The sequence below is a fragment of the Stenella coeruleoalba genome, assembly GCF_951394435.1.
Source record: "Stenella coeruleoalba genome assembly, chromosome: 13".
Taxonomy (NCBI): Eukaryota; Metazoa; Chordata; class Mammalia; order Artiodactyla; family Delphinidae; genus Stenella; species Stenella coeruleoalba.
In genome coordinates, this window is record NC_137159.1 from 87,729,783 (window position 1) to 87,755,999 (window position 26,217).

Sequence of the window (26,217 nt, forward strand, 5' to 3'; positions counted from 1 at the left end):
AATCCGCCTGCCCGGGCTTCCCTGGTGGCACAGTGGTTGGGGGTCCACCTGCCGATGCAGGGGACACGGGTTCGTGCCCCGGTCTGGGAGGATCCCATATGCCGCAGAGCAGCTGGGCCCGTGGGCCATGGCCGCTGAACCTGCGCGTCCGGAGCCTGTGCTCCGCAACGGGAGAGGCCACAGCAGTGAGAGGCCCGCATACCACAAAAAAAAAAAAAAAAAAAGAATCCACCTGCCAATGCAGGGGACATGGGTTCAAGCCCTGGGCTGGGAAGATCCCACATGCCGCAGAGCAACTAAGCCCGTGAGCCACAACTACTGAAGCCCGTGTGCATAGAGTCTGTGCTCTGCAACGAGAGAAGCCACTGCAATGAGGAGCTGGTGCACCGCAACAAAAAGTAGTCCCCCCCCCCAAAAAAAAAGTAGTCCCTGCTCGCCACAACTAGAGAAAGCGCACACACAGGATGAAGCCCCAATGCAGCCAAAAATCAATCAATAAATTTATTTTTTAAAAAAATCAAGGCACGATCCATGAAAGAGATAATTGATAAACAGGCTTCACTAAGATTTAAAAGTTCTCTGCAGAAGACAAGGTCAAGAGAATGGGAAGATAAGCCACAGACTGGAAGAAAATATTTGCAAAATACACATCCAATAAAGGACTGTTAACCAAAATAGAGAAAGAACTTAAAATTCCACAGTAAGAAAACACAACCCAACTGAAAAATGAGCCAAAGACTTCACAGACACCTCACTAAAGGAGATACATAGATGGCAACTGAGGACATGAAAAGATGCTCCACGTCATATGTCATCAGGGAAATTAAAACAACAGTGAGAGACCACCAGACACCTGTTAGAGTGGCTGGAATCCAGACACCAATAGCACCAAACGCTGCTGAGGTTGTGGAGCAACAGGAACTCTCATCCATTGTTAATGGGGATGCAAAATGGTGCAGCCAATTTGGGAGGAAGATTCTTACAAAACTAAACATACTCAGCATATGATCCAGCAATTGTGCTGCTTGGTATTTACCCAAAGGTGTTGGAAACTTCTGTCTGTACAAAACCTGCACATGGATGTTTATGGTAGGTTTATTCATAATTGCCAAAACGGAAGCAACCAAGATGTCCTTTCGTACGTGAATGAATAAACAAACTGTGGTCCATCCAGGCAATGGGATATTATGTAGAGCTAAAAAGAAATGACCTATCGAGCCATGAAAAGCCATGGACGAGCCTTAAATGCATGTGACTAAGTGAAAGAAGCCAGTCTGAAAAAGCTAAAGACTGTGTGATTCCAACCATGACATTCTGGAAAAGGCAAAACTATGGAGACAGTAAAAAGATCAGTGGTTATGGGGGTGGGGTTGGGGGATCGTGGAATAGGCAGAGCCCAGAGGGTTTTTAGGGCCGTGGAAATACTCTGTATGAAACCATAATGATGATTGATACATGTCGTTATCCTTTTGTCCAAACTAACTGATGGTACAGCACCAAAGTGAAGCCTAGGAGAACTGTGGGCTGCGGGCGATGGTGCTGGGTCAGTGCAGGTGCGTCGACTGTAAAAAAACGTCCCGCTCTGGGAGGGGGTATGGATAGTGGGCCGGTCTGTGGGGGGGGGGGGACGTGAGAATTCTCTGTACCTTCCTCTTTACTGCCAACCCACAGCTGCTCTAAAAGCAGGCTTGTACACTTTAAATGTATACAATTGTATTTGTCCATTATACCTGTGGAGGGGGAGCTGCAAGAAATGCAAACAATGTGTTAGATGAATGAAGAAAAACGTAAAAGAAACAGTATTCCCACAGCATCTTCAAAATTGCTAGTAAGTTTTCCAGGTTAATCTCCTTTTCAATGCAGTTATTAAGACTGATTATCATTTACGTATAGAAAAGCCACTGTCTTTTGAAACATTAGTAATTCCAGCTTACTGGGCTCTTACTATGTTTAAAACTGCTCCCATTAACTTCCTCGAGTTGTCCAGGTGTACAGTTCCGTCATCTAACAATCATCTCGTTTCTTCTTTCCTGTACGTTATGTCACTTATTACAGTCTCCTGTCTGATTGCCTCTCCTGGCACTCCCTGACTGTTTCCCGTTCAGGTGAGAAGCGGTGGGGAAGGAGGGCATCGGAGCAAACGTGTTCAGTTACGTGTGCTTTCAACCTTGTCAAGTGTGTGGAGGCGTCTCATGCTTATCTTTGGCGTATCCCACCATCCAAAAGCACACTGTCGAGTTTATTTCCTGTAGTCGATTTTACAAAGGATAGTCCCACGGACGCCATGGCCCCCAGCCTGTGTCCCCTGCCCCGCCTCCACCTCTGCCTTTCACGCCCCCTTGGTGCCCAGGTTCTGCACACGGCCAGCCCCCCCGCCTCTGCTCCCTGCCTTTTCAGATGCTGCCGCGGTTCCTGCTTTCTCCTTTCTCACTGTTTCTCATCGAGAGGACTCCTTTACCTCAGCCACCCGGCCCAGAGGTGTGCACCACGGTGGCCCTGGCTGAATGGCTGTGCTTCTCAGTCTGTGGTTCGGAGGTAAACACAGCCAGACTCCAGCCTGGGGAAGCTCGCGTTCAGCGTCAGACCGCGCCTTCCAGTGACTCGCCCCCTTGCGAAGTGGGTGTTGGAGTGGCTGCTGGCATAAGAAGCCAGTACTTGCCAGGACCGACCGAAGGCCACGCGTCCACCCTGGGAAGGCTCCGCCAGGCCCACGTCCTGGTCGTCCACAGGTGTGTTTGCTAAGGAGTGAAACAAATTTCTTTTGATATATGTGGATTCTCTTTTCTAATGACTAAGTTGCTGGGCATAAATATTAGTTGTTTAGACCTAACTATTCATCCAGGAACTGTCAGGCATTTGTTTTGGCCTGGCGGGGGGGCATGAAAACATTTACTGAGACATTAAGGTTGCAGTGAATGGAGAGAGTTCCAGAAGCTGTGGACTCCCCTGTTAGTTTTCTTACTGTTCTATATAAATCATTTCCTGCTTGTGTGTCTTTCCAGTTGGAATGTGAGTTTCCTGTTGGGGGGAGATTTTACAATTTTGCGTCTGTAACAAGGGCCTCTGTCGCACCTGTGTTCCCTCTGGGGTTTAGACGTGTCCTGTCACATCCCAGTGCCACGTGGGCCCTGCCAGTGTCGCCAGGTTGAGGGTCATGGAGATTGAGAGCCCCCAGGGAGGGCGATCCCAGCACCGCAGTTCAGCAGCTTGAAGATGCTCGTTATTTGAGGTTTCAACATCTCTGAATTTGGGGTGTCTTATGGTCAGGGATGTGTCTCTCTTTATCCGTCTCTTCACTCCTTAGGGGCCGTGAAATAACTGCACTATTATGGTTGGGGGGGGTCTTAGATGTGTTGGAATAGGTGACTCAATCCACAGGCAGTGTCTCGGGTTTGGGTGCTGGGGTCCTCCCGCAGCCCACCCTGCCCTGAGTGTGGTCCTAGGAGCTTCAGGTAGAAAACAGACCTGGCCGCCGTGCATCTCCTGGAGGGGTCCAGGTTCTGAGAGCTCCCGGGTGCAGAGGCCATGTGGTCTGAGTCTGGAAAGTGGGCTGGGGCCAGGGGACAGGACACGCGGGAAGAACCGCCCCCACCTGGGGAGAAGACAAGACGGGGGCCGCAGCGGCTCGGTCGGGGCAAACAGCACTTCTCAGATAAACGTCAAGTAATCAGGGCCCGGCTGGAGGATGTGGAGCTGCACGGGTGCCATGGCTGAACTGTGCCCCCAAAATTGTATGTCGGAGCGCTGGTCCCAGCACAGAATGTGGCTGCATTTGGAGACTGAGCCTTCAGTGAGGTGGTTGCGTTATAACGAGGCTGTTTGGGTGGCCCTCGTTGCACAGGGCTCGAGATGCACTTGCAGCGGGAGGGCCGCATGAGGACACAGCCAGCAGGCGGCCGTCTGCAGGGCAAGGCGAGAGGCCTCCCAGAAACCAGCCCTGCCGGCAGCCTGATCCTGGAGCCCCAGCCTCCGCGACTAAGGGCAGGGAAGCCTCTCTGCTTAAGCCCCGGGGCTGTGGTGTTCTGCTGTGGCAGCCCGAGCAGACGGGTGCAGATACATACATGAACGTTTGGAGGATTCCATTCCAAAACAGAAATGGCGACCGCAGGTGGTGGGGTCATGATGACTGCAGATTTTTGACTGAGTTATTGTTGCTAAGTTTCTCAACTAACTTGTGTTACGTGTTTAATACAAACACATACAAATTGAACATAAACACTGAGGAAGAATCACTTCACACCTGTCAGAATGGCTGTCATAAAAAAGAACAAAAATGGGGACTTCCCTGGCGGTCCAGTGGTTAGGACTCCAAGCGTCTACCTCAGGGGACACAGGTTTGATCCTGGGTCGGGGAACTAAGATCCTGCATGCCGCGCAGCCCAGGCCGAAAACCAACAAAACCCCACAAATAAAAAATGTTCACAGGGCTTCCCTGGTGGCACAGTGGTTAAGAATCTGCCTGCCAATGCAGGGGACATGGGTTCGAGCCCTGGTCCAGGAAGATCCCACATGCCGCGGAGCAACTGAGCCCGTGCGCCACGACTACTATGCCTGTGCTCTAGAGCCTGTGAGGCACAACTACTGAAGCCCGTGCGCCACAACTACTGAAGCCCGTGCGCCTAGAGCCCGTGCTCCGCAACAAGAGAAGCCACCGCAATGAGAAGCCCGCGCACCGCAACGAAGAGTAGCCCCCGCTGCCCACGCACAGCAACGAAGACCCAACGCAACCAAAAATAATAATAAATTTATTTTTTAAAAGTGTTGGCGAGGGTGTGGAGGAAAGGGAGCCCTCCTGCACTGCTGGTGGGAGTGTAAATTGATGCAGCCACTGTGGAGAACAGTACGGAGGTTTCTCAAAACACTAAAAACAGAGCTCCCATATGTGGAGCTAGAATTCCGGGCTTTGTGCCCCGGCCTCTAGTTTGCCAGCTCTCAGTTGGGAACTTGTGCTGGGCCTGGGCGGGGCTTTGGGTGGAGCTGGGAGGGACTCCAGAGCCAGCAGTGAACAAAACCTGGGCGGAGCCTAGAGGAAGCCGGGCCCCAGCAGAAGGCGGCGTCCACCCGTCCCCCACCACAGCAGGGAGCCGCCCCGGGCTCAGGACGCGGCCCGCTTCCCGCCAGCGCTCACCCTGCTGGCTCCGGCGCCTGTGAGACACAGCTGCCCGATGGGCACGGGGTTTCCAGCCTGGACCCTCCCCAAGCCCGGGCCGACTCTCCTCGGCATCTGCCCTCAGACCCCTGGCAGACCTGTCAGACGTGCGCACAGCCAGGCAGTCGGCTTTGCCTGCACCCAGCCCGCCGCGCCCAAGCCTTCCCCATCTCAACGCAGCGCATCCCCTCCCTCCGGGCGGGCGCTCAGGCCGAAACCCTGGGAACTGCCCTGACGCCCATGCCTGGTCCGTTCCCCGTCGCATCCTGTTGGCCTTCATGTAAGACGGATGCAGAGTCGGGCCAGCGCCCCTCAACCACAGCAGGCCCACCAGCCCGGGACCCAGCTCGGGTCCTGGCTCCCCGCAGGCTATGCTCAAACCCCCTCCCACGCGGGAGCCGCGCTCCCCTCCCTCCTCTCCGCCCTCCCCCTCCTCCCCGCCCTTCCCCCTACCTCCGCCCCGCCCTCCCCTCCTCCCAGTCCCCTCCCCTCCCCACGTCCCCTCCCCCTCCTCCACGCCCCCTCCACTCCCTCCTCCCCGCCCTGTCCTCCGCCGCTCCCGCACCGCAGCCCCTCCGGGCGCTGGGACCCCGCCCTCAGGCCTTGCCCTTGCTGTTCCTCAGAGGCGCACTTTCGCTCCACCAGCCCGCGGACCTGCTCCGTTGCCTTCTCCCCACACCTGCTCAAAGGTCATTTAACCTGGAGCCTTCCTGGCCACGCCTCAGACGAGTGCAATTCTGCTTCCCTGTCCCCAGTGCCAACTCCCTGCCTCCCTCTCTGTCACTGTCACACACACGTGTGCGCATACACACATGCACGGGGCTGGCACTTTTCTTCCTCTTCACCTGTGTCATGTTCCTGCCACCATCTGACCCACAGGCCGTTGCTTTTCGCTTGTCCCCCTTATTCGAACTTACACTCTGTGAAGCCAGGGAGTTTTTTTTCCTGTTTGCTTACTGTTGCATCCCAGGGCCCAGGACAGCGCCTGGCACAGAGCACGTACCCGGTACACAGAGCCTTATCTGAAGGGTCTGAGCAGAGCAGGAAACCAGGGGGCAGGGACTTCCCTGGTGGCGCAGAATCCGCCTGCCAATGCAGGGGACACGGGTTCGAGCCCTGGTCCGGGAGGATCCCACAGGCCGCGAAGCAGCTAAGCCCGTGCGCCACAGCTACTGAGCCTGCGCTCTAGAGCCTGCGAGCCACGGCTACTGAGCCCAAGTGCTGCAACTACTGAAGCCCACGTGCCTAGAGCCCGTGCTCTGCAACAAGAGAAGCCCACGCACCGCAACGAAGAGTAGCCCTCGCTCGCCGCAACTAGAGAAAGCCCGCACGCAGCAGCAAACGCAGCAGCAAACACCCAACGCAGCCAAAAATTAAAAAAATAAATAAATTTTTTTTTTAAAAAAAAGAAAACCAGGGGCAGGCTCTTGGCCGGAAGTAGGAGATTCGGAACTGGATGGAGCAGGCAGACTGAGAATGGGGGAAGCGGTGGGGCGGGGCTCGGCCGGCTCAGAGAGGACACCAGCGCCCCGCTGACTCCTTCAGGGACAGCTGGACCCAGCCCAGCGTTTAGGGGATCAGCTGTTTAAGGGCCCAGATGTGCTGAGTCACTGCATACTTGACCGGTGGGAATCTGTCACTTCGGCAAAAGTTTTACTTTTCATCAGAGTGAGATTTGCTTTCTGAAAAATTATCCTTATAGTTCAGATTTCAGTATCTATTATTTATACAGTCTTGTTTTTATTACTAAGAAGATTTAGTCCTAATACTTACTTTACTCAGTTGGCCTTCTCGTGTTTCTGCTTCCTGCCTCCAACATGGGCGGGGTTAAAATCAAAAACAAACGGAGACCAGCCCTGAAATTTCCCTGAGCAGACAAAACCACTTTGGCCACACAAACAAAGCTTCATTTAGCTTATTTTGCAAGACCACCTTGACCTGGGTCATTTCTTGCTTAGGCCTCTGCAAATCACGGGCAAAACTCAAATGGTTTCCCCCAAATTGGTTATGAGGTAACCACTGACCAATTCCCTACCTTTTAAAAATTTTCTAGTATTGTAGCCAATCACCGTGAACAGTCAGCAGTCACGGCCTCCTTGCTACACCTGCTGCTTTATAACCGTACACCCCAGCTTCCTTCTGTGTTTGTTTGTTTTTAAATTTTTATTGGCGTATAGTTGATTTATAATGTTGTGTTAGTTTCAGGTGTACAGCAAAGCGAATCAGTTATACATATACATATAACCACTCTTTTTTAGGTTCTTTTCCCATATGTGTCATTACAGAGCATTGAGTAGAGTTCCCTGTGCTATACAGTAGGTCTTATTTATCTGTTTTATATATAGTAGTGTGTATATGTCAACCCCAATCTCCCAATTTACCCCTGTCCACCTTTTGTGTTTTGGTTGGAGTCCTCCTGGTTTTCAAGCTCTTTTTGGTGTGTGCACAATAAATTCTTACTAATTACCACTCTGGTGCTGCATTGGCTCCACTTCTGATATTTCTGAGCGTTTGACAGTGTTTACCAGAGAAGGTTCTGTGGGACACATTTAGCATTAGTGGTTGCCACTCTAGAATGGGGACAAGTTTTGTCACCATTAGACAATTTCTCCATGACAAACATCACCAGTTTTCAGAAGAGAGATAACATCAGCAGTTTCCTCAGTGTTTGACCTCAAAACCCTTTTTTCTGAGTCAGTTTCCTCAACATATGTGACTTGGAACACATCTGGGGAAAGGCTTTATTGGAACAAGGGTTTGGGGGACACTAGGATCCCAAAGATGACAAGTGAAGATGGGAGAGGTGACCTCACACTGGAATAAACATTCGGTTTTATTTTCATCCTGGAGGCACGAAGGTTTGGGATGATTCACTGACATGCTGTAAATATGCCTGCATTTCCCCCCCAGGAAAAGGAGGCTAAGGTTGTGTGGATGTCTTCGACCTCATTTCAGAGATGCATTAAGATCAAGAGAAACGTTTTCCTTTTAATTAGTTGGAACAAAATTTTGCTGACTGGGGCCTCCAGGCAGCTGGTCCTGAACATTCCTTCTTTGTTAAGAAATCCAGACTCGTGCTCCCTTTTTCAGCTGAAAAAATTTACATGCACAGATGGCTTGTTTCTCAGTTCAAAATCCCAGAACTTTTTGTAAAAATTAGTATCAGAATTTTTCAAATATACACACAAAAAAGAACAGTTTCATAGGCATCCAATTCTCAGTCACCCAGCTCCATTCTATTAAAGTTCTTGTCCTTTTATGTGCGGAGTTAGTGAACTTGCCAGGTCTTCTTGACTTGTGGGATCTGGGGCCGTCCCACTGGTATCATTCCGTAGGTCTTACTGTTAACTCTACATTTATTGATGGATGGACCCTTGTGTTTCACAAAAAACTTTTATTTCTAGCTCTCTCTTTTAAAACGCTCCTGAAACAGTGCTTTTCGCCCAGGTGGTCTTTTGTAGCTTCTAGCTATTGCCATGTCCTCCATTATTTATTACGCCCAATCTCCCTGAACATTTTCTATATGTTCCGGAAAGCCTTCCAGCTTCTTCCATTTAAAGACATTCGCTCAAGTTTGGCCCTAATGGGAGAGGAGTTTAGACACAGCCTCCCGCCGTGGAATTGGGTTTGCTCTGGCATCGCCTGGACTGGGGTTAGCCTGAGGGCCCGGGAGGGACGGGTGTTGAGCTGAAGACACAGAAGGATGAGAAGCCGAGAGCCGTTTTGCTCACCTCTTTTATTCTCTTTATTAGAAACTCTCCAAAAGTAGGAGGATTTGGCAGTTTGCATTTGTCGTGAGCATCCGTTGTGCTGTCTGCCCAGCTGTTCCTTCTTTCCTGGGGCCACGCTGTCTCCCTGTCCATCCTGAGGCCGTGATGGGGCTGCCAGGCTCGGGGCTTCCCTGACGGCTGCCCACGTGGCCACAACCGGGCCTCGGACTCCCACAGAGACCCACGGCGTGGACACGTGGCTCTTGCTTGGCCACCTGGAAACTTCCATGAGACTGGATGTCCAGACACTACATCAAGAGCTCCTTTTCCCTGAATTACAAGCAGTTTCAGAGCTACTGGTGGCTGTTTCCTGACATGTACAAAAAGCTCATCCCGGTGGATGAGAATTAAGCCAAAGCACAGAGAAAAGCTAGTTGGGATGTGGAGAGACAGACAGATGGACACAGGCAGAGACAGACAGAGCTGTTAAGTTCCTCCGAGCCCCGAATCCACTTGCGCTCAAGGCAAGGGATGCTCTAACCTTTCTCAGTAACGTGAGCCAGGACCTCTGTTTTGTTTTGTCTGCTTAAGCAGCTTGTTGGATTTCAGTCACCTGCACCCTAAACAACAGAGCTGAGGGCTGCATTTTTTTTCTTTTAATCAGTGAAGTATAGTTGATTTACAGTGTTAGTTTCAGGTGTACAACATAGTGACTCAGCATTTTCGCAGATTATACTCCATTGTACGTTATTACAAGACAATGGGTGTAATTCCTTGTTGCTTCTCTATTTTACACATAGTGGTTTGGGTCTGTTCCAGAGAGCTGCGTTCTTAAAGGGCAGGTGAGCGGACGAGAGCAGCTTGGTGAGGATGCCAGGACAGTACCCGCTTCCCCCGGGGCTGTGCGCTGCAGGAACGGGGTGAAGCCGGGTGGGTCACGTTGTTGCTGCCTGAGGGTGGCTTGGGCCGCAGCACAAAACTACTAGCATTGATCATGTCCCTCACAAGACAAAGCAAAACAAAGCCCCGTTTCTCTTAAGACTGTCCTGATGAAATAGTAAAAATTATTAATTTTATTAATCTTGACCCCCCCCCCCCCCAGTAGACATCTTTGTAATACCTCTGGGGCAAAGCAGGAAGCATACAGAAAGCATCTCTATTGTTTGCCAAAGTTCCCTGGTTGTTTTGAGGGAAAAAGCTCCTGTATGATTGAGCTGCAAGCTGAGCTTGCTACCAAATAACTATGGTTATTCCAACCAGGGTGTTTGGCAGACATTTTCCCCAAAATGAACTGAGCCTTATATATATATATATATATATATATATATATTTTTTTTTTTTTGGCTGCATTGGGTCTTTGTTGCTGCGTGCGGACTTTCTCTAGTTACGGCGAGCGGGGGGGCTACTCTTCGTTGCGGTGCGCGGGCTTCTCACCGCGGTGGCTTCTCTTGTTGCGGAGCACGGGCTCTAGGTGCACGGGCTTTAGTAGTTGTGGTGTGTGGGCTCAGTAGTCGTGGTACACGGGCTTAGTTGCTCCGCGGCATGTGGGATCTTCCCAGACCAGGGATCCAGCCCGTGTCCCTTGCATAGGCAGGCAGATTCTTAACCACTGCACCACCACGGAAGTCCCGAGCCTGTCTTTTAAGAAAACAACCGACAGGACTTCCCTGGCGGTCCGGTGGTTAAGACTATGTGCTTCCAATGCAGGGGGCGCGGGTTTGATCCCTGGTCGGGGAACTAAAATCCCACAAGCTGCACCATGAGGCCAAAAAAATTTAAAAAAAAAAGGATATTTACGCTGAAAAATGGAAGTACGCAGGAGAAAAGTGCTTGGAGAAAGGAAGAGCAAAGAGGGAAGGTGGGACAACTGCATGTCAAAGCCCTGGCAGCGAGGAGGGGCGGGAGATGCAGGTGGAGGCCCGGGCAGGCGGAGGGCAGAGAACAAGAGGGAGAGGTGGTCAGGCGCCAGCCACACGGGCCGTGGAGCCAGGGCAGAGTTAGCAAGGAGGGTTAAAGTCGAGCAGTGACATGATCTGGTTTGTGGTTTTTTTTTTTTTTTAGTTAGTTTTTATTTATTTTTCCTTCTTTTTCACTCTTTGAAGGAAATCAGTTCGTGAAGCATGCTCACAGGGACTGGGGAATTATGCTCGTTCGCCTTTTTTTTTTTTTTTTTTGCGGTACGCGGCCTCTCACTATTGTGGCCTCTCCCGTTGCGGAGCACAGGCTCCGGACGCGCAGGCTCAGCGGCCATGGCTCACGGGCCCAGCCGCTCCGCGGCATGTGGGATCCTCCCGGACTGGGGCACGAACCCGTGTCCCCTGCGTCGGCAGGCGGACTCCCAACCACTGTGCCACCAGGGAAGCCCCTGGTTTGTGTTTTTAAGTATACGCTCTGCATAGGACGGACTGCAGTGGGGCAGAGATGGAAGCAGGCGGTCGATTCCAGTTGTCAGCAGCTCCATCAGGCACGACGACAGGCAGGAGGAGGAGGACGCAGGGATGTGAGGGGATTTGTGGTGTGTTTGGAAGCTCAAATCCACAGGATTCGCTGTAGGTAGGACTGGATGTTGAGGGTGAGGGAGAGGAAATAGGAAAACCCCGAGGCTTTTGGATCAAGGCACTGGGTGATTGGAGCTGCTGTTTACGGAGTTGGCAAAGGATAGAGAGAGGCATGTTTGGATGTGCGGGACTCGAGTTCGGTTTGGCCACGTTAGTTTTGCGGTACTTATTAGCCCTGGGACACTCCACAATGTTGTGGGCATGCGGAGAGGAGCCACAACTGGGGGGGCGGGGTAAGGAGCGGGCTGAAGGAACAGGGAGTGGCGGCTGTAATGAACTGGCTGATGAGAACAGAGGCTGTGGTTGGATCTGGGAACCTGAGGGAGTGGTGAGAAGGGTGAGGAGGGAAGGGGAGAGCAGTGAGGGGCAGAAAAAAAGTGGGCAGTGATGTCTCACGTGGAACCCTGAAGGATGAGCAGTAATTGTCAAGTGAGGCGCTGGAGAGGCAGGCTCTCTAAGAAGGATGTGGGCACGTGCCCACACGTTGCATCCTGTGTTTGCAGTCAGGGTGCAACGGAACCGAACTGAAATAAAAGTGTGCTCTTCACACAGTATTTCTGGAGGTTCTAGAGTCAGCTGTCTGCTTTGGGGATGTGCTGTCTGAGAGCGGTCCAGCCTGAGTCCCACACGTGTTCTAGTTACTTGATTCCCTGTTACAGACACTGGGGTGAATGGCTGAGATAAGCTGATCTCTTTGATTGATCGATTTGAAGAGATAAACCTAGGCTGATTGAGCAGCTGGATTTTTCCCCCCTTGTCAGCTAAACTGATTAGAAATTCAAGGATTGGGAAGCTTGTATTTATTCTAGGACATGACATTATATAGGGAAAGGAGATGAGATGAAAAAGGGAAAAAGGAAGCAATTTAAAATTATAGGGTGGTATTGCAGACTGCTGATACTGTAAACATGGGGGGACGGAGAGTACAATATCCCACCCGGAATGATGCCGGGGGTCCTCTGTGGTGACTTGATCTGGCCTCAAGCCACAGCTGTGCACCATCTCAGCGGCACGGGCTTAACAAAAATCACTCTTTTTTTTTGGCATTTGCTTTCTTCGCTGTAAAATACAAACTATTTAATCGCGGTATAAATTGCTTCACAAGATGGCGTCTGGATGTTCAAGGAGACTGTAGCCCTCACCCCGCGAGGCATGTGCGCGGTGCTCGAGGGCGCTGAATTATACCCGATCCCGTGCAGCGGGAACACAGTGCCGGCCAAGCAGCCCCTCCCCCGGACGACTGAGTTCACGCAGGGCCGGGCCACACTCGGCCTCCTGCACGAGGAGCTGATTGACAGCCACGGGTGGGCGGTTGGCCCCGCTCAGGTTCGGCTCCGGGTGGTCACCGGGCCTGAGCCGAGCCGGCAGACAGCCCTCGGGGGACACCTGCCCCGCGCTCGGAGCCCATCCGCCGGCCCGCGGGAAGGAAGCCCTCGGCCCGGGGCCTTCGGAGCGCGTCCCGCCCGCTTTCCTTTCCCGCGCCGCCCTCCCTCCCGCTTTCCTTTCCCGCGCCACCCTCCCTCCCTCCTTCCTTCCCTCCCTCCCTCCCTCCCGGCGGCTCCCGGGGGAGGGGTCGGGGGAGGGGCAGCCCGCGCGGGTCCCGGGTGCAGGTCCCGGGCTCAGACCGGCCCGAGCAGGTCCGGGGTCAGGCGGCGACGCTGCCCCCGGGCCCGGCCATGGTGCAGGCCTGGTACATGGACAAGTCGGCCGACGACCCGCGGCGCCCCCACCGCGGGGAGCCCGCGCGCCCGGTCGGCCTGGAGCAGCTGCGCGGGCTCGGGGTCCTTTACTGGAAGGTACGCGGGACCGGGGGCGCGGTCGGGGTCTTGCGGGGCGGGGGCTCTGGGGCGGGGTCGCGGGCGGGCGAGCCCTCCGCTCATCCCTGAGTTCCCGCGCGCCCCGCGCCCCCGGGAACGGGGGCCGCCGCCATGATGGGACCCCGTGCGCCCTGCGCCCTGCGCATGCCCGGCGGCGGGGCCGGGGGTCGGCGTCCAGGCCGTGGTGCGCACTGCGCAGGCTCAGTAGCGGGGTTGGGGGGTTGGGGGGTTGGGGGTTGGGGGGATGGGGTGTTGGCGCCCAGGGCGAGGCGGGGGCAGGGTGTGAGCCGTCGGAACGTGGCGGAGGGTCCGGTGCCGGCGGGGTCGTCGGCCGTCCGGGTTGAAGGCGGGACGGGCGGGGCGGGAGGGCTTGGGGTCCCTGGAGGGCCCGCGGCGAGTGCGGGTCTCCGGGGGAGGGGCCGGGGCGCCCCCCACGACCTCCTGGAAGGCGGTGTCTTCAGGGCAGTATCGCGTGTGTTCTGAGAAGAAAATAAGTTAGTTTTACTGCAAATCCCTGCACTTCGGGTTTCGCGGTACATGTGACAGTTTAAGAGCGGGTGTGAGACGGTGGCCAACTTCTGAATGTACCCAAAGGATACAGTAAGACGCTGTAAAAGTCACCTTTGCGGTTTTCCAGGAGATCAAACCCAGTTTCTCCTGCCTTCTCGTTGTGCTCTGGATGGTGAGGCAAAGGGCTGTCGAAATTAAACTTCGTTTACTCTGTATTTTCGTACCTTTCTTAATAATCACCGCGCTTGAGCGGCGACAGCAGGGGGAGCCTTTTTGCCTGTTCTGTTAGTGCCGCCGCAGGGCGGTAGGAAGCGCTCACGCGCTCAGGGTTTCAAGGCGGATGGTGCACTAGTGCGTACTGTGTGGATCTGCTCATTTGGGGAGTCGTCTTTTAGCAGCTAACGTATCGCCGACTAGTACTTTGAGGTATTCTGAGTTTGCTGTTCAGTAGTTGGGATATCATGCGCATTTTATTGCAACATAAGGCAAAATGTGTGAAATTCTTTGCCAGTAGTTTTAAGGAGGAGTTCATAGTCATGGTGTTTGGGGCCCAGGGGTGTGGTTCATGAAGAAGATGACCTTAAAATTGGACGTTAGGGCTTCCTTGGTGGCGCAGTGGTTGAGAGTCCGCCTGCCGATGCAGGGGACACGGGTTCGTGCCCGGGTCCGGGAGGATCCCACATGCCGCAGAGCGGCTGGGCCCGTGAGCCATGGCCGCTGAGCCTGCGCGTCCGGAGCCTGTGCTCCGCAACGGGAGAGGCCACAGCAGTGAGAGGCCCGCGTACCGCAAAATAAAAAAAAAAAAAAAAAAAAAAAAATGGACGTTAAACAGTTGATGGGATTGTGATAAGTGGAAACAGGGAAAGGCCGTTCCAGGCGTAGGAAGGTGTCAGGAGCAGGGGTGTGGGGCTGTGAAGCATCGGGTGTTTTTGAAGAGCAGCCCATAATCGCATTTGGTTTAGAATGTAGGTGTTTTAAAAACAGGGAATAGGGACAGAGGAGTAGAAAAGGCAGCCCGGGCCAGGTGGTAGAAGGCCTCTTGTCTCTGTCTAAGGATTTTGCCTTTTATTTGTAGGCTCTGACAGCTTCAGGTGTTTTGGCCCAGGGAAACAACGTAACCAAAGAGGTGCTATCGAGAGATCAGTTAGACTTGCAGAGCGGATTGGTGGCAGAGGAACAGGGCATGGCGGTGTGGACAGGCTTGAGGCGATGAGAGCTTCCCCTGGGCTCCTGACGGTGGGACTGGAATCCCCCAGGCAGGACCGTTGCGGAGAAGGGAGGTGGGAATTAAACACAACTGCGTAGTTTTTAGCTGTTATGGAGAGTGGGAAAACCATTAAAAGAAATAGGGAAAGGAGGGGGAGAAAGGTTGGTTTAGTATGGACAAAGGACTGGATGATAAATTTGGAGTATGATATTGGAGATCCAGAGAGAGAATGTCTCGATGCACTCATGTGCCCTCCTGTTTGTGTTTTAAACTCTTTTAGCTGGATGCCGACAAATACGAGAATGATCCGGAATTAGAGAAGATCCGAAAGGAGAGAAACTACTCCTGGATGGACATAATAACCATATGCAGAGACAAACTCCCAAATTACGAAGAAAAGGTGAGGGAGCTCTGAAATATTTGAAAAAAGGAATCATTATATTTGCTACTAATAAACACAAGCTTCTCTTTCGTTTTTAATGTCTTCATTTTGGTTTTATATCAGAGTAATGCTGGCCTCATAGAATAGGCTGCGAAATACTCCCTCCTTTTCAGGTTTCTGGAAGAGTATGTGTAGAATGGGTTTCATTTTCCCTTAAATGTTTGGCAGATTAACCAGTGAAGTCATATGGGCCTGGAGCTTTCTTTGTAGGAAGGTTTTTAGCTACGAATTCAATTTCTTTACCAGATATAGGGCTATCCAGAATATCTGTTTCTTGAATAATCTTAAGTAGTTTGTGTCCTTCAAGGCATTTGTCCATTCCATCTGAGTTGTCAGATTCATTGGCATGAAGTTATTCAGACTATTCCCTTATTATCCTCACAATATCTGTAGAATCTGTAGTGCTGTCTCCTTCATTCCTGATATTGGTAATTTGTGTCCCTTCTCTCCTTTGCCCAAGTTCCACTAGAAGTTTATCAGTTTTGTTGATCTTACCAAACAGCTTTTGGTTTCATTGATTTTTCAGTATTGTTTTTCTGTTCTCTATTATCTTGAATTCTGCTCTTGTCTTTATTTGCCTTCTTCTACTCACCTTGGGTTTAATTACTCTTCTTTTTCTAATTTTTTAAAGTGGATGCTGAGGTCATTGACGTGAAGCCTTCCTTCTTTTTTTTTTTTTTGCGGTACGCAGGCCTCTCACAGTTGTGGCCTCTCCCGTTGCAGAGCACAGGCTCCGGACACGCAGGCTCAGCGGCCATGGCTCACGGGCCCAGCCGCTCCGCGGCATGTGGGATCTTCCCGGACCGGGGCATGAACCCGTGTCCCCTGCATTGGCAGGTGGACTCTCAACCACTGCGCCACCAGGGAAGCCCCTCTTCTTTTTTAATATAGGTGTTTAGTTCTGTAAATGTTCCCCTGTGTGCTGCTTGAGTGGCATCACACAAATTTTCATTTTCATTCAATTTAGGATATCTCCGAATTAACTTCCTTTTTGATTTCTTCTTTGAACTATATAGGTTTCTTGACATATGTTAGTTTCCAGTTATTTGGGGACTTTTCCAGAGATTTGTCTTCTGTTAGTTTCTGATTTAGCTCCATTGTAGTGAGAGAGTGTGTTTTGTATGATGTGAGTCCTTGTAAATATGTGGAGTCCTGTTTTATGGGCCAGAGTATAGTCCATCTTGGTGAAGGCGCCATGTGAGCTTGAGAAGAATGTGTGTTCTACTGTTGCTGGTTGAAGTATTCTGTGAATGTCAATTATTTCCAGTTGATTGATGGTGCTGTTCAGTTCAACTGTATCCTTACTGTGGTTAGAGGCATACTTGTTTAAGACTGTTATGTCCTCCTGGAGATTTGACCCTTTTGTCATTACATAGTATACACCTTTATCCCTTGTGAGTTTCTTGTACTGAAGTCTGCTTTGTCTGAAAGTAATGTAGCTCCTTGAGCTTTCTTTTGGTTAGTGTTAACATGGTGTTTCTTTCTCCAGATCTTCACTTTTAACCTATTTGTGTATTTATATTGATAGTGGATTTCCCGTAGACAGCATATAGTTAGAGGGTTTTTTGTTTGTTTGTTTTTTGCTTTTAATCTATTCTGACAGTCTCTGTCTTTTAATTGATGGATTTAGACCATTCACATTAAATTGATTATTGATGTGGTTGGATTGATACATACCATATTTGTAACTTTTAATTTATTATACTTGTCCTTTATTATTTAAAAAATGTACTCCTCTTTTTCTTCCTTGTCTGATTTTAATTGAGCATTTTGTGTGATTCTGTTTTCTTTCCTCTTAGCTTATCATTTAAAAAAATGTTTTAGGGCTTCCCTGGTGGCGCAGTGGTTGAGAGTCCACCTGCCGATGCAGGGGACACGGGTTCGTGCCCTGGTCCAGGAAGATCCCACATGCCGCAGAGCGGCTAGGCCCATAAGCCATGGCCGCTGAGCCAGCATGTCCGGAGCCTGTGCTCCGCAACGAGAGAGGCCACGACAGTGAGAGGCCCACATAACACAAAAAAAAAAAAAAAAAAAAAAAAAAATGTTTTAGTGATTGCCTTAGGGTTTTATTTATTTTTTATTTATTTTATTTTTTTATTTTTTATTAATTAATTAATTTATTTTTGGCTGTGTTGGGTCTTCGGTTCTGTGCGAGGGCTTTCTCTAGTTGCGGCGAGTGGGGGCCACTCTTCATCGCGGTGCGCAGGCCTTTCACTGTCGCGGCCTCTCTTATTGTGGGGCACAGGCTCCAGATGCGCAGGCTCGGTAGTTGTGGCTCACGGGCCTAGTTGCTCCGCGGCATGTGGGATCCTCCCAGACCAGGGCTCGAACCCATGTCCCCTGCATCGGCAGGCGGACTCTCAACCACTGTGCCACCAGGGAAGCCCTGTTTTCATTTTTAAGTAGTAAATTATATTGTGAAGAGGTTTAAATCCTATTTAAAAATACTCTTTAATTACCGATAGTTAGCATTTCTGATGCTCCTTACTCTGTTGCATGAGTCCCTGTTTCCATTTGGAAACTCAAGTCTGAGTTGGTCTTGGTTGATTGATTTATCTTCTGGTTAAAGGTCATGTTTTCTCACTTCTTTGCGTGTTTGGTAATTTTTGATTGGATGCCAGACACTGTGATTTTGTTCCCTTGGGTGCTGGATATTGTTGTATCAGTATAAATATTCTTGAGTTTTGTTCTGGAATGCATGTAAGCTTATTGGAAACAATTTGATCCTTTTGGGTCTTTCCTTTAAGACTTGTTAGGTAGACCAACCTGTAGCTAATTATTCCCCACTAAGGAAGCACAGTTCCTTTGTGTACACCACACAAAGCCCCGTGAACAGTGAGGTTTTCCCAGTCTGACTGGTAGGAGAGGCATGTTCCTGGGTCGGCGTCAGTGCCAGGAGCTGCTCCTTTCAACCCTGAAGAATCCGAGTGGTTCCTTCCCAGCCTCAGGTAGTCTGCCTAGGCCCGTTCAGATGCGCTCTCAGAAGAGTACTGGAGGGAGATCCTCGGCGGGTCTTTGGGATTTTCTCTGTGACGTTCTCTCCTTGGGTACTCCTGTCTTGCGTACTAGCTCCCTTGGTCTCCCCAGATGCTCAGCTCTGCTCTTCAGCTCAGGGTGCCCTGCCTGGGTCCCCCGCTCCCTGCACCACCGCCTGAGAACTCTCTCAAGGTGTGAGCTAGAGCAGGAGTAGGGTTCCCCTCTCTTGTTTCTGCCTCACGGGTCACTTTCTTCCCTTTCCTGGTGTCTGGTGTTTTGCAAACCATTCTTTCTTATATTGTGTTTGTTTTGACTGTTGGAGGTGGGAGGGGAAATCCAGTTTCTGTTACCCCATCTCATATGGAAGTGAAGTCAGCATTGTTTTAAGCTGTTAGTTTTATGGTAATTCCCGGGTGCCCGTTAATAAAGAAACCCACTGATCCTTGGCAAAATGAGAAAACAGATGTGCAGAGTTTTTAATAAGTTAAGTGACTGCCTTGTTTTTGGAATTGTTATCTTTGCTTTCTCAGGAATAAGGTGACTCCGTTATGAAACAATAGCGACAATAATAGTTGTCTTAGAATTTTTCTTTCTTGACAAAAGTTGGCAGCTGTGTAGGGACTTCCTGGTGGCGCAGTGGTTGGGGGTCCGCCTGCCGATGCAGGGGACACGGGTTCGTGCCCCGGTCTGGGAAGATCCCACATGCCGCGGAGCGGCTGGGCCCGTGAGCCATGGCCGCTGAGCCTGCGCGTCTGGAGCCTGTGCCCCGCAACGGGAGGGGCCACAACAGTGAGAGGCCCACGTACCGCAAAAAAAAAAAAAAAAAGCTGGCAGTTGTGTTGGTCCCAAGACTTTTTCTTTCATCGAGCTGAGCTATGAACTGTGACGCTATGAGGAAAATAAACGGCTCGCTGAGCTTTAGCCTCTTAGTCTTATCATTGGACACCTGGAGGGGGTGTGGACCGCTTCCCATGGTCATGTTGATAAAGCCAGGCCCAGAACCCAGGTCCTCCCCCTGGTCTCAGGCTCTTTCTGCTGAACCCGCCAGGAAGGCTCCCTTCCATTAGCTTGGATGTCTTCTGTGTGTGTTCCTGAAAAAGAAAATATAAGTAGGTGAACCAACACTTAACACGTTGACCTAAGAATGAAAGTGGTGCAGCGACACCAAAATTGTTTAAAATAGATGTGTTTTGTGTTTTTATCTCCTTACTTTGTTCTATATCAAATTATTCTTGTCACTCAGAGCACAAATATTGTAACACCTTACAGAATGACGAAAGTTTTCACCAAGTGCCCTACTGAGTCATGAGATCCTCCGAGATTTAAATGGTGTTTTCTTACTTGGAATTTTAGACTTCCCATCTTCCACAGAAGGGGCTCATATATTGTAAATGCTAGTAGTTAGATTATTTTCATCATTACCATCTTGTAGAATAGCTTCTCTCCTGAAATAAAACCCTGTTCCTAATACAGGCTTATCTCTCTTGTTCTTGTAAAACAAACTTCTTTATTATCTGATTATCTCGTGTTTGCCTTAGGTTTCCTCGTGGTTAGACTCAGGTTGTGCGTTTTTGGCAGGAATTCTACAGAAGTGGTGTTGTGTCTGCCCAGGGTACCCTGTCGGGAGGCACGTGCTGTCAGAGGGTTGTGTCACCGGTGATGCTGAACTTGGTTAGGCTGGTGCCCATCAAGTTTCTGCGTTGTGAAGTGACCATTTTTTCCCCTGTGTAACGAATAAGAAATTTGTGGAGAGTTACTTTTCGACTGTGAATATCGTGTTTTCTATCAAACTTTGACTTGGTGATTTTAGTAAATCTTGATGGTTCCTGCCTGAAACAGTGTCAGTGTCAGGGTGAAAACGGTGCCCTTCCAGCCGTCATCCTCCTGTACTGAGCTGCCTCTCCGTGCTCTGCTGTTGATGTACATCCACACGGGCTTATGGCGTCTTATTTAATGCTCTGTAGTCCATTCCTGCCACGATCCACTTTGATGTTCAGATTGTTCCAGACTCGGCAAGTGGGCACCCCTGTCAGTGGCCCCTGCCCTCCTGCCGCGTCCCCTCATGCTCATCAGCACCTCCGTGCTGTCTGGGTCAGCGTGTTCCAGGCTTTTCCCCTGACCCGGCCCTGGAATCGGCTGTTCTTCCGGGGACTTAGAAACCCAGACAGGGCGCTTGGTGCCCTCATTGCTACTCTGGGGTCAGTGCCCAGGTCATTCTGCCAACTGGATGGGGGGGGGAGAGAGAGAGAGAGAGTGTGTGTGTCCGTGTGTGTATGTGTACTTGTGTGTCCGTGTGTGTATTGTGTCTGTGTGTATGTCCATGTGTGTGTGTGCGTGTCCGTGTATTATATGTGTGTGTGTGTGCGTTTGTGTCCATCTGTGTGTATCCATGTGTATGTTCGTGTGTCTGTGTGTGCGTGTGTCTGTGTATATGTGTGTGCACATATGTATATCTGTATGTCCGTGTGTCTGTGCATGTGTGTGCCCATGTGTATATGTATGTATCCGTGTGTATGTGTGTGTGTCCGCTTGTGTGTGTGTGTCCGTGTGTGTGTCCGTCCCCGTGTTAGTCCGTGTGTGTCCGTGTGTGTCCGTGTGTGTGTGTCCGTGTGTGTCCCCGTGTGTGTGTGTGTGTGTGTGTGTGTCCCTGTGTGTCCGTGTGTGTGCATGTCCGTGTGAGACCAATCTTTGGTTCACACTGATGCCTCTGAGTCCAGTCACACTCCTGGGACGACTCCTCAGTCTGTAGAGAGAGGCTCGGGTCTCTGTCCTCCCACAGCAAGAACCCGGCTCCAGTCCCGCCGGCCCTTCTACACACCCCGTGCTTCCGGGGTGGCAGCTGCAGCCACGCTGTTACGAACAGCCGACCGGTCCCTGGAGTTCCAGGCTTGTTTGTGGTCCTGTCTCAGACTGAGGATGTAGTCAAAGTAATGTGTTCAGAAGGTACTTAGATGAGTTTTCTCTTCCTTCTTTGGTTATGAGCGTCTCTCTTGATTTCAGACGTATGGCCCCCCGCCACCGCCCCCAAGCCTGTTTTCATTTTATTTATGTCTGTGGAAAACATAACTAGGTTCTAAAGCCAAAATTACGCAACAGGGCAGATCCGTGTCCCCGCCTCCCCCACACCGTACCGCTGACGCCGCTGTGCCCCGCGCTGCTGGTCCCCGGTTGTCGTGATGGTGACTCCCGTCCGCTCTGTATTCTCCCGCTCTGCTTGGGCCTGTGAATTGTTCCCAGTGTCCTACGGCCAGTACGGCAGGGAGTGACGTGTGCACATTGTGTGTCGCCAGGGCGTCTCTTCAGGGTGAACCCCATAAGGGGTGCGGGGTCAGCGTATGCTCAGTTGTGCTGACCTTCCGGGGGCTCTGGGCCCCGAGCGGCGGGGGGCCCGTCCTCACAGCCTCACCGGCCCACGGGGTTGACAGGGAGGCGTTCATGTGCTGTGCTCTCACTGTCAGTGGTGATTTTCCAAACATCTGTGGATTTTCCAGAAACGTGCCGACATTATTCAAGGAAAGCTTTAAAACTCCTGCGCAGGAGGGGGAGAGATGGGAGATCATAACAGGGCAAGATGGGCGTTTACTGTAGGATTCTTTCAACTTTTGTTCGTATTTGAATATTTTTATTATGAACGTTAGAGGGATAAAGATCTGAAAAACACAAAAGTACATTTGGACAGGTGGAAAGTGTTTGTTGAGACAGTGACTGCCTTCCTCAGATGCACACGTGGCTTCTGATCTGCCCGTGTGATCAACGCGACTGCTGTGTGCATTTGATCTCGTGATGGTGTGTGCGAGGGATCGCGTGATGTGTGTGTGCGTGTGTGATCAGCATGATGGGGTGTGTGATCACGTGATGTGTGTGTGCGTGCGATCAGCATGATGGGGTGTGTGATCGCGTGATGTGTGTGTGCGTGTGTGATCAGCATGATGGGGTGTGTGATCGCGTGATGTGTGTGTGCGTGCGATCAGCGTGCCTGCCGTGTGTGCTGCAGGAGCCAGGATGTCTGCGTGGGAGTCTAGGCTCTACACACCCAGGCTGTGTGATGTTGGGCTGGCGACCCAGCCTCTCTGAGCCACATCCCTCATCTGTCCATCTGCAGAGAGCACCTGAGTGAGTTATTCATATAAAGCACTGAGAGCGTTGCCCGGCACGCGGTAAGCGCCGTGTGTTCCTTCTTTCCTTTCCCGCTAGTCCACCGGTCGGCTCCACAAAGCATTGTAGCTCCTGCCCCTCGTACGTAGGATGATACTTCCTATCTGTGGAGCACGTGTCTGGCAGCTCAGTCCTGGTGTTCAGGGCTCACGAGAACCCCTCCTGCTCTAGATTAAGATGTTTTATGAGGAGCATTTACACCTGGATGATGAGATCCGCTACATCCTGGACGGCAGTGGGTACTTCGACGTGAGGGATAAAGAGGACAGGTGGATCCGGATCTTCATGGAGAAAGGAGACATGATCACTCTCCCCGCCGGGATATACCACCGCTTCACGCTGGACGAGAAGGTGGGCCTTTCGTCTTCTCTGCTGGGGCCTGGTCTGTGCACGGACGTGGACACTCAGCCCTGCGGCGGGAGGCGAGGATGCTACCTACCTCTGAGCGAGTGGCCGGCGCCACAGGGCCCCCCGCCCGCCCGGGCCCGTGCACGCAGGTCAGCGGGAGGCATCCGTCCAGGGGTCCGGCTTTGTGCGGGTCTCAGGGTCACTGCTCCCTCGTCATTTTAAGAGCATTTCAGTTGGGCCTTAACAGTCGTGCACTAGAGCCACCGAGACCGGCCACAGAAGCAGGACTAGGGCGGCTCTGAGGGTCTCTGGGTGTGATTCGGACGAATCTGAGATTTACGCACGATTTTTGGCTGGGAACTGAACGCACTAGGTTTAGAACTCAGGATTATGAGGCGGTGTGTGAAGAAGGGTCGCCTTGCCACCCCTGTTCCCAGTGCCCAGTATCTCTCCCTGAAAGTAACCACTGTATGTCCTTAAAAATCTCCTTAGCGCGCTGTCGCCCATATCAGGCGACCGTGAGCCAGTATCCTTTCCCTTTTCCTCGGGAGGCAGCCGACTGCCGCAGGCGGGGCTGCATTTTCCTTCTTTCTGCTCGTCGTGCTTTGGGATCGTTTCGTTTCAGGATGTAAAGGGCCTCGTTCCTGTTTACAGCCGCCTGGTGTCCACTGTGGGACGTACCCTGATTTATCCCATTGACGGGTGACCCCTAAAGATGGGTACGCCAACTGTTTCCAGTTTTTTGCCGTTGTAAACGGTGCCGTAATAAGTAACCTCACACATTCGTCATTTTGTACTTATGTGAGTGTACCTGAGGGATAAATTGCTGAAGGTGAACCCTGGATGGACAGGTGTGCACGTTTCTACTGTGACGCAGGCTGCCCTCCCTTCTAATTCGTGGGAAACCGGTACCAAAGGAAGCAGGAGGGGAGGAGGGGCACACGCCCAGGCGGGGTCAGCGCTCACGGCTGGGGTGTTTGCCGAGAGAGTGCAGGGTCAGCGCTGAGCTGGAGCCGCAGATGCTTTGGCCGCCCGAGCACGAGGCCTTCTCGCCGTGGCACCGACGCTGCCTCTCAGAAGATGGAAGAAAGTGCTAAGACCCAGGGATAAAACAGCAAGGAGCGTTAACCTCCGTAGCTGGTCTAACCGTTGCTGCTGTGTTTGCTTGTTTTCTAGAACTACGTGAAGGCCATGCGGCTGTTTGTGGGAGACCCAGTGTGGACGGCGTACAACCGGCCGGCTGACCACTTCGAGGCCCGCGGGCAGTACCTAGAGTTTCTGGCGCAGACGGCCTAGCGGTGCCCTGGGGCCTGGCGCACCCCGGCCCCTCTTGTGAAGGTCTCAGGCCTGATGCAGCAGAAAAGCAGTCGTATTCTCTTTGCTTTTGTGTTGTAGACTTGAGGCTAGGTGAGCTTTCCTCTGCGAGACTGTTGGATCAGAATACGTTTTAATGGGAGCAGCTATAGAACCGGTTTGCACGTGGAAGCACCTGTGGAGATCTGGGCAAATCCGCTCATTTTCTCTGATTCAGGATCAGTGGTCAGTGGCCCTGTGTCAGCTCATGCCTTCAGCTGCGACCCAGTGAGTTTCAGCGCCCCAAACGCAGCCACTTAGCTGCCCCATCTGGACCCGATTCTTGGACTTTAAGCAGATACCAGGCGAGGCCACGCCTGCCCTGTGCGAAGGAGTGACAGTGGATGACAGGAGTGAGCAGAGAGAAGACGCTTTTCTCCCAAAACACGGGGGAAGCTGGGTAGGGGGTGCCATGGGGGATGCGCTGGCGTGTTAGGGGGACCCTCGCTTGATTATGCCACGTTTTTGTTCACGATAAAGTAGCTGCCTCAACGTTACGCTTGTGGCTTGGAGTTACCTTATATTCTGGTACATGTGGTTCCTTAAAATCACCCCAGTTAGATCCTTTGTGGGATTGTATGTGTGTATAATTAATTTTTATTTTATCTGGGTTATTACTTGTTCCAGGTGAGATTTCTAGGTTAAACTCCCTACAGTAAATCTCTTTTACAATCAAGCCTTTGAATTTTAACAGAAACACTTGTACCTTTTTTTTTAGTTAACAATTCTGAGATACAATTATACCTAATTCGTTATAATCATAGAAAAACCCTAAATTAACCTCATATTTGAAGGGCAGTTTGCTTTAAGTATTTCTTTTAAACTGGATTAAAAATCTTTATGTTAAAAGTGATCTGTCAGGACTTCCCTGGTGGTCCAGTGGTTAAGACTCTGCGCTCCCAATGCAGGGGACACGGGTTCGATTCCTGGTCCGGTCTAAGATCGAACTGGGAGCTAAGATCCCACATGCTGCGCATTGCGGCCAAATTAAAAAAAAAAAAGAAAAGCGATCTGTCATCACTTCCACGTTGTTCTTGGGGGCGTGTCCACGGCACAGAGGAAATTCTGAATTTAGGATTAACGTGTGCGCTGGCAGCACGATGATAACACCACCAGCCCCCCAGGGCCTTGCGTGCTGCTGTCCTCGGTCTTCCCTTGATGGGCCTCCAGGGACGCCCCGGAGCAAGGGCGGCTCCTGCAGGCCTGGCACAGCGCTAGAGAGCACGGTCCTTCGTGCGTTCACAGTCAGGACGCTACGTCGGGGTCTCCCGGGGGCACACGGCTGTGAGCTGAGCTGTCCGTCTGGAGCCAGGTGCACCCGCTTGTTGAGTAAGACACGACTCCACGTGTGTTATTTTACAAACGTGTCCTCTCTTGAAAGGCATGTAGCACTTACTGGAGGGCGGCTGCGGCTGGGATGTGATGAGCCAGAACGTGAATTAATTGCCCTTGGGGGTAGCTTCACACTGGTTCACGTGTCGGCACTTTAAAGCAATGCCCGCTTTCCCCTTGTTCCTACTGAGGGTGTCTGCCGTGCACCCCGACCGTGTGAGGAGACAGCCGGGTTTGGGCCCGTGCCGTGGTTTCCGTCCAGAGGCAGGCGTGGCCAAGCCAGGAAACGGCCAACCTTGTCCTGCCTTGATCCAGGTTAAACATGTAGCAAACTGACGTTTTAGCCGCTCGGTACTTTCCCTGCTCGAAATCCAGCCTTTAAGGCTCCTGCCTTCCTAGGGTGTTCTGCTCTGTGTGCTTCGTCCGTGTGTCCTGAGTGGGCGTGGCTCCGTCGTCTCTGACGTTTATCCAGAAGGAAGGGTGGTGGGCGAGCAGGGCAGCCCCCGCCCCTGCTGCAGATAGCCTCCCGGCCAGGTGCTCCACTGACTGTCGCTAATTAGAAGCAGGTAGAGCGCTGCGGGCGTTCAGCTGTTTCTGCCCTTCAGATAAGAGTTCTCATCTACTCGTTCCGTCCACACCCACAGAGAAGTTGTAAGTATA

General features: G+C 51.6%; 1 protein-coding gene across 1 annotated transcript; it reads left to right on the plus strand.

Moving 5' to 3' along the window:
- Positions 1–12,302: 12,302 nt before the first annotated feature.
- ADI1 (acireductone dioxygenase 1) lies at positions 12,303–26,217 on the plus strand. The gene is made up of 4 exons (XM_079941194.1): positions 12,303–13,213; positions 15,232–15,351; positions 22,696–22,875; positions 24,049–26,217. The coding sequence occupies exons 1-4, from the start codon at positions 13,094–13,096 to the stop codon at positions 24,166–24,168; spliced, it is 540 nt and encodes a 179-aa protein (XP_079797320.1). The 5' UTR covers positions 12,303–13,093; the 3' UTR covers positions 24,169–26,217.

Excerpts from the sequence above, each read along its gene's own strand:
- ADI1 (XM_079941194.1), top strand. The coding sequence starts at position 13,094 with ATGGTGCAGGCCTGGTACATGGACAAGTCGGCCGACGACCCGCGGCGC. Across the intron at positions 13,214-15,231 it reads TCGGGGTCCTTTACTGGAAG|CTGGATGCCGACAAATACGA; the intron begins GTACGCGGGACC and ends AAACTCTTTTAG. Across the intron at positions 15,352-22,695 it reads TCCCAAATTACGAAGAAAAG|ATTAAGATGTTTTATGAGGA; the intron begins GTGAGGGAGCTC and ends CTCCTGCTCTAG.